The 7,789-nt window shown below is 36.4% G+C and overlaps 1 protein-coding gene across 1 annotated transcript in view; it reads right to left on the bottom strand.

The window, feature by feature from the left end:
• Positions 1 to 7,789, bottom strand: part of notum1b (notum, palmitoleoyl-protein carboxylesterase b) — a 33,262-nt gene that overhangs the window by 8,353 nt on the left and 17,120 nt on the right. Inside the window, exons 7-8 of the mRNA XM_016249680.1 lie at positions 1,316 to 1,507; positions 1,138 to 1,239 (exon numbers count right to left, since the gene is read on the bottom strand). Coding sequence (XP_016105166.1) covers positions 1,138 to 1,239; positions 1,316 to 1,507 — 294 coding nt within the window. The remainder of the gene's footprint in view (positions 1 to 1,137; positions 1,240 to 1,315; positions 1,508 to 7,789) is intronic.

The raw sequence follows: 7,789 nt of genomic DNA, 5'->3' as shown, positions 1-7,789 counted from the left end.
AGAGAGAGAGAGAGAGAGAGAGAGAGAGAGAGAGAGAGACAGAGAGAGAGAGAGAGCGGGAGAGAGACACAAACACAGAGAGAGAGAGAGACGCTCATCATCCTTATGTCAGATTCAAGACAGTAATACTATTGCAGTATTATAAATTATTTTTTAAAATTCAGTTTTAAAATTGTTTTATATTTTAGTTTAGGTTTTAATAATTTAGTTTTTTGACTTTAATAATAAAGTTTTACTTTTTTTACTTTACTTTTTGTAATTTTCGTACTTATTTATTTCAGTTAGCTTCCAAAGCAATGTTTTTCATTTTCTAAAATAAAATAAAAAATAAAAAAAAGTTTTCTAGAAGGTTTTTCTTCTAACATTTATTTTATTCAGGTTTATTACAGTTAACTAAAACCATATAAAAACATTTTGTTTATTACTTGAAATTAAATAAGCCTTATCTGAAATATATAAAAATATAAAAAATATATTTCAGTTTTTTATTTTATTTTAAATAACAAAAATGTTTTAAGTGCTTTTAGATGTAATATTAGTTGACTATAATGATGACCCTAACTGAAATAAAGCTGAAAAGACCAAAGCATAATCTCTCGGTTTTCTATAGTTTAACTGGACGTACTAAAATAACAAACTAAATAAACTAAAACTATATAGACATATTAAAATAAGATAACAAAAACATACAACAAAATAAAATCTATAATAGTATATCAATAATACTAAAATAACCAACTACTGTAAAATGATTTTTATAAAACAGATAGTTCCGGTCTTTGATTCTGATTGGCTGAGCCCCGTTCGAAGCTTCTGTGTGTTGCTCGGCAACCACTTTGTAGCAACCACAACTGTTTCTGAGGAGCTACATTGTTTGGTGGAAGAATACTGTGTTTATTAATATCATTACACTTTATTTGCTCTGTTTTATTTTGTGTAATCTTACTACGTATATGCAATAACCGTTTTATAAAAGCAATAACCCCCGTGAAGCTGTGGTTTAAGGTGAGTTTATAACAGCTAAGGGGCCTTCAGAGTGGCCCTTCTTGGGGCTTATTGCTTTAGTAATAGTTACGTGATCAGTAAGTGTCAGTGGTGTGCTGGTGATTGAGACACTAGAAGGGGATGTGGAGTCACATACTCTTCAGTGTGGGCTGAACCTTATAGCCAAAGAAGCAGTTCCAGTCCTCGCCGTTATACACACGACTGCAGCGCTCCGGAACCACGCTGTTCCAATATCTGAACACAAAACACAAAACACGGTCCCACATACAGTATAACCGCATAAACACGTGTGAATGTGTGCGTGTCTCACCGCACTCCTCTCTTGATGGCCTCGGTCGGAGCACAGCTGATCGTGTCGATGCAGTCGGTGAAGCGGTACTGTTTATGATCCAGAAACCAGCCCGAGTCCGCCAGACCCCGAACCTGAACCGAACCGAGACCCAGATCCTCCAGCAGCTCCGACACACGGTCCACATTCAGCAGCACTCCGGTACCACCGGCGCTGAAGACACAACACAGCCGAGATCAGTGTGTTTCAGCAGTGAGATCAGCACTGCATCAGTGTCTCAGCGATGGATGCTCTGCAGTGAATGGGTGCCGTCAGAATGAGAGCTGATAAAAACATCACAATAATCCACAGCACTCCAGTCCATCAGTGAACATCTGGAGAAGATAAAAGCTGAAACACATCCAGCATTAAGACGTTTTTAACAAATACATAGAGTCTATAATCCATAATAACTCTTCCTCCAGTGAAAAAGTGCATCTGCTGTTGTCTCTCGCATCAAAATCCAGCCACATATGTGTTTAGAGCTGTTTAAACGCTGCTTGATCTGTGCAGATTTCTCTCCTGATTCACACCAGAACACTGACTCACTGGAGGAAGAGTTATTATGGATTATAGACTCATATAAAAACGTCTTAATGCTGGATGTGTTTCAGCTTTTGTCTTCTCCAGATGTTAACTGATGGACTGGAGTGCTGTGGATTACTGTGATGTTTTTATCAGCTCTCATTCTGACGGCACCCATTCACTGCAGAGCATCCATTGCTGAGACACTGATGCAGTGCTACATTTCTACAAACCTGATGAAGACACAAACTCATCTAAGATATATAGAAATGTAGATGTAACATTTTAAGTTTATTACATTGTATATACAAATATTTAATTATATTTGGGACTATATTGAAGTTGTAAAAGTAATCTTGTTAACTGAAATAAAATGTATACATTTGACGAACGACCTAAACTTAGAAAAACAAATGAATTTGAATAAAAATTATAAGTATTTAACTAATAAATAAGTTTAATAGATGAAATATAAGTTGAAGTGTTAAAATAACTGAAACTGAAATAAAAATAAAGCTAAATAGGTATTTTTAAAAAAGACAAACATAAAATTAAAAAAATTAAAGGCAATTAAAATGTTAGTAAATATTCTAATAGTATATAATACTAAAATATGGAGTGGGCAGAGCTCGTTTGGCATGATTTGCTCACTGTGAGCATAAAGCATTGATTAACAGCCTCACAGCTCACATTATATTATATATATTATAATAGTATATATCTTAAAGGGGTATACACATGACAGGAGAAATTAAATTTGCCTGGATCTTTTGGAATGTAAGAGGTCTTTGTAACATTAAAACATCCTCCTCGTTATAAACAAAGCATTTGTTTAATCAAGCTCCAAAAACAGCTCGTTTGGATCTGAGGTGCATGATGACATCACAATGATGAGGTGCAAACATTTGCATAAACACGCCTCCAGTGCAAGATATCGACAGATAGTCATCTTCCCGCCCACTGGCGTTCAGTCGCTAACGGCTGACACTTGATTACACTGAATGAGCGAGTCGGGTCGCGTCAAAAGCAAATAGAAATCACAATCACTGCCGCTATGTTGTCTACACTGGATACAGTATACAGATGCGCTCGAGTCTGTCATCAAAAGGACAAATGCAATGAAAGAACATTAGCTTTGATGCGTTTGGTTTAAACAGCTCGTTTGCGTCTTTGTTTGGACAGATATCAGAAGGATCCCAGCATAAGGAACAAGTGGATAGTTTATTTTTAATGGCTTCCCGGATCGTGTCTGAGTATTTTGTTTTGTAATCGAGGCACAGTGTCATGGAGAGTTCACAAAGAATCATTTGTTGAGAGATGAAGCGTTGCTAGATCTGAGTGCAGCTGCATCACAAACCATAAGTAAATGATTTCATAATGCTTTGTTTTGACATGAAAAAAAAACTGTCATTTCCAGACACTCACATGCAATAGTGAGGGGGCGTCGATACGGTTTCCTATGCAATGACGTTAGCCAATCATAACAGTGGCTGATTACTGACAAGCCTTAAAAGACACGCCCCTTAAAACAGGGGACAGAGGGTCAGAACGAGGTTTGAAAATAATCTTTTTTTTTTTGTGCAAAAAAACTTTATTAACATTATAAGTAAACCTAAAGGAACATCATTTCTACAAACCTGATGAAGACACAAACTCATCTAAGATATATAGAAATGTAGATGTAACATTTTAAGTTTATTACATTGTATATACAAATATTTAATTATATTTGGGACTATATTGAAGTTGTAAAAGTAATCTTGTTAACTGAAATAAAATGTATACATTTGACGAACGACCTAAACTTAGAAAAACAAATGAATTTGAATAAAAATTATAAGTATTTAACTAATAAATAAGTTTAATAGATGAAATATAAGTTGAAGTGTTAAAATAACTGAAACTGAAATAAAAATAAAGCTAAATAGGTATTTTTAAAAAAGACAAACATAAAATTAAAAAAATTAAAGGCAATTAAAATGTTAGTAAATATTCTAATAGTATATAATACTAAAATATGGAGTGGGCAGAGCTCGTTTGGCATGATTTGCTCACTGTGAGCATAAAGCATTGATTAACAGCCTCACAGCTCACATTATATTATATATATTATAATAGTATATATCTTAAAGGGGTATACACATGACAGGAGAAATTAAATTTGCCTGGATCTTTTGGAATGTAAGAGGTCTTTGTAACATTAAAACATCCTCCTCGTTATAAACAAAGCATTTGTTTAATCAAGCTCCAAAAACAGCTCGTTTGGATCTGAGGTGCATGATGACATCACAATGATGAGGTGCAAACATTTGCATAAACACGCCTCCAGTGCAAGATATCGACAGATAGTCATCTTCCCGCCCACTGGCGTTCAGTCGCTAACGGCTGACACTTGATTACACTGAATGAGCGAGTCGGGTCGCGTCAAAAGCAAATAGAAATCACAATCACTGCCGCTATGTTGTCTACACTGGATACAGTATACAGATGCGCTCGAGTCTGTCATCAAAAGGACAAATGCAATGAAAGAACATTAGCTTTGATGCGTTTGGTTTAAACAGCTCGTTTGCGTCTTTGTTTGGACAGATATCAGAAGGATCCCAGCATAAGGAACAAGTGGATAGTTTATTTTTAATGGCTTCCCGGATCGTGTCTGAGTATTTTGTTTTGTAATCGAGGCACAGTGTCATGGAGAGTTCACAAAGAATCATTTGTTGAGAGATGAAGCGTTGCTAGATCTGAGTGCAGCTGCATCACAAACCATAAGTAAATGATTTCATAATGCTTTGTTTTGACATGAAAAAAAAACTGTCATTTCCAGACACTCACATGCAATAGTGAGGGGGCGTCGATACGGTTTCCTATGCAATGACGTTAGCCAATCATAACAGTGGCTGATTACTGACAAGCCTTAAAAGACACGCCCCTTAAAACAGGGGACAGAGGGTCAGAACGAGGTTTGAAAATAATCTTTTTTTTTTTGTGCAAAAAAACTTTATTAACATTATAAGTAAACCTAAAGGAACATATTAAAATATATTTTTTAATCCATGTCATAACCCCTTTAAACAGTTTATAGGTTTATGGAGAAAATGAGCAGGATTTGTATTTGGGATCCCGTCAGTGATTGGTCACCTGCTCCCGGCTAGCAGCAGCACTTTAGCACCGTCCAGACCTTTAGTCACCAGCTCCTTAACGACCTCCTGGATGATCTGAGAACCCATGAATGCATAGTCATCTGAACACAGACACACACACACACACACACACACACGATGAATGTGAATGATGGACACTGTGTGTGTGTGTGAGAGTGTGAGTGTGTGTGTGTGTGTGTGTGATGGCAGTGTGCATGTGTGTGTGTGTGTGTGTGTGTGTGTGTGTGATGGCAGTGAGTGTGTGTGTGTGTGTGTGTTAACATCTCATTGAGTGAGTAAAGCATTTATTTAGAGAGGACAGGCGTCCTATCAGATGGAGTGATGCTGTACCTGAATGAAGCTCCTCTTCCTGTTTATCACTTCTCTATCCTTCACCTTTCTTCTCTGCCACAAAATGCAGCATCAAATTGAAGGTGCTCTTTCAAAAGAGCCAGTGGAGTGTGCAGCAGTGTGAGGCCTGTAGGTGTGTGCGTATAAAGTGTCTGTTTGTATAAAACGTCTTGTGTTTCCATTAAGCTGGCAGAGAAAGCTGTCAAGTGAGACAGTGAGATTGCGGCACGCTGGAGCATGTCAGTTATGTGGGCGGCAGCACATTCAGGCCTGCTCATGAGCACATGGTGTCTGCCATTTCCACATGCTCATTCATGTTGATAAATGCACATGGATCTCTGCTCTCTTCACATTAATAGCTCAATCATAATGTCAGTGTGATAGTATAAGCAGTGTTGGGGGTAACGCATTACAAGTAACGCGAGTTACGTAATCAGATTACTTTTTTCAAGTAACTAGTAAAGTAACGCATTACTTTTTAATTTACAAGAGAATATCTGAGTTACTTTTTCAAATAAGTAACGCAAGTTACTTTTTTTTTTCCAATTTATTGATTGACAGCTCTCCTGTCCCCATGTTGAGAGAAATCAGAAGATGTTACTGTAGTTCTATAATAAATATGAATATGCATTATTTCATCTCACTCACACACACACACACACACACACACACACAAAAAAACAGATTCAGTAGTCCTCAAAATGAATAAAAAATAATGCAACTCAGAATATGACGTAAACCTGCAATAATTAAATGTCATTTCTACAAACCTGATGAAGACACAAACTCATCTAAGATATATAGAAATGTAGATGTAACATTTTAAGTTTATTACATTGTATATACAAATATTTAATTATATTTGGGACTATATTGAAGTTGTAAAAGTAATCTTGTTAACTGAAATAAAATGTATACATTTGACGAACGACCTAAACTTAGAAAAACAAATGAATTTGAATAAAAATTATAAGTATTTAACTAATAAATAAGTTTAATAGATGAAATATAAGTTGAAGTGTTAAAATAACTGAAACTGAAATAAAAATAAAGCTAAATAGGTATTTTTAAAAAAGACAAACATAAAATTAAAAAAATTAAAGGCAATTAAAATGTTAGTAAATATTCTAATAGTATATAATACTAAAATATGGAGTGGGCAGAGCTCGTTTGGCATGATTTGCTCACTGTGAGCATAAAGCATTGATTAACAGCCTCACAGCTCACATTATATTATATATATTATAATAGTATATATCTTAAAGGGGTATACACATGACAGGAGAAATTAAATTTGCCTGGATCTTTTGGAATGTAAGAGGTCTTTGTAACATTAAAACATCCTCCTCGTTATAAACAAAGCATTTGTTTAATCAAGCTCCAAAAACAGCTCGTTTGGATCTGAGGTGCATGATGACATCACAATGATGAGGTGCAAACATTTGCATAAACACGCCTCCAGTGCAAGATATCGACAGATAGTCATCTTCCCGCCCACTGGCGTTCAGTCGCTAACGGCTGACACTTGATTACACTGAATGAGCGAGTCGGGTCGCGTCAAAAGCAAATAGAAATCACAATCACTGCCGCTATGTTGTCTACACTGGATACAGTATACAGATGCGCTCGAGTCTGTCATCAAAAGGACAAATGCAATGAAAGAACATTAGCTTTGATGCGTTTGGTTTAAACAGCTCGTTTGCGTCTTTGTTTGGACAGATATCAGAAGGATCCCAGCATAAGGAACAAGTGGATAGTTTATTTTTAATGGCTTCCCGGATCGTGTCTGAGTATTTTGTTTTGTAATCGAGGCACAGTGTCATGGAGAGTTCACAAAGAATCATTTGTTGAGAGATGAAGCGTTGCTAGATCTGAGTGCAGCTGCATCACAAACCATAAGTAAATGATTTCATAATGCTTTGTTTTGACATGAAAAAAAAACTGTCATTTCCAGACACTCACATGCAATAGTGAGGGGGCGTCGATACGGTTTCCTATGCAATGACGTTAGCCAATCATAACAGTGGCTGATTACTGACAAGCCTTAAAAGACACGCCCCTTAAAACAGGGGACAGAGGGTCAGAACGAGGTTTGAAAAGAATCTTTTTTTTTTTGTGCAAAAAAACTTTATTAACATTATAAGTAAACCTAAAGGAACATATTAAAATATATTTTTAAATCCATGTCATAACCCCTTTAAACAGTTTATAGGTTTATGGAGAAAATGAGCAGGATTTGTATTTGGGATCCCGTCAGTGATTGGTCACCTGCTCCCGGCTAGCAGCAGCACTTTAGCACCGTCCAGACCTTTAGTCACCAGCTCCTTAACGACCTCCTGGATGATCTGAGAACCCATGAATGCATAGTCATCTGAACACAGACACACACACACACACACACACACACGATGAATGTGAATGATGGACACTGTGTGTGTGTGTG

Source organism: Sinocyclocheilus grahami, unplaced genomic scaffold, assembly GCF_001515645.1.
Source record: "Sinocyclocheilus grahami isolate Dianchi unplaced genomic scaffold, SAMN03320097.WGS_v1.1 scaffold947.1, whole genome shotgun sequence".
Lineage (NCBI taxonomy): Eukaryota > Metazoa > Chordata > Actinopteri > Cypriniformes > Cyprinidae > Sinocyclocheilus > Sinocyclocheilus grahami.
The sequence above is the reverse complement of the archived record's forward strand: the minus strand, read 5'-3'. Positions and strand labels throughout refer to the sequence as shown.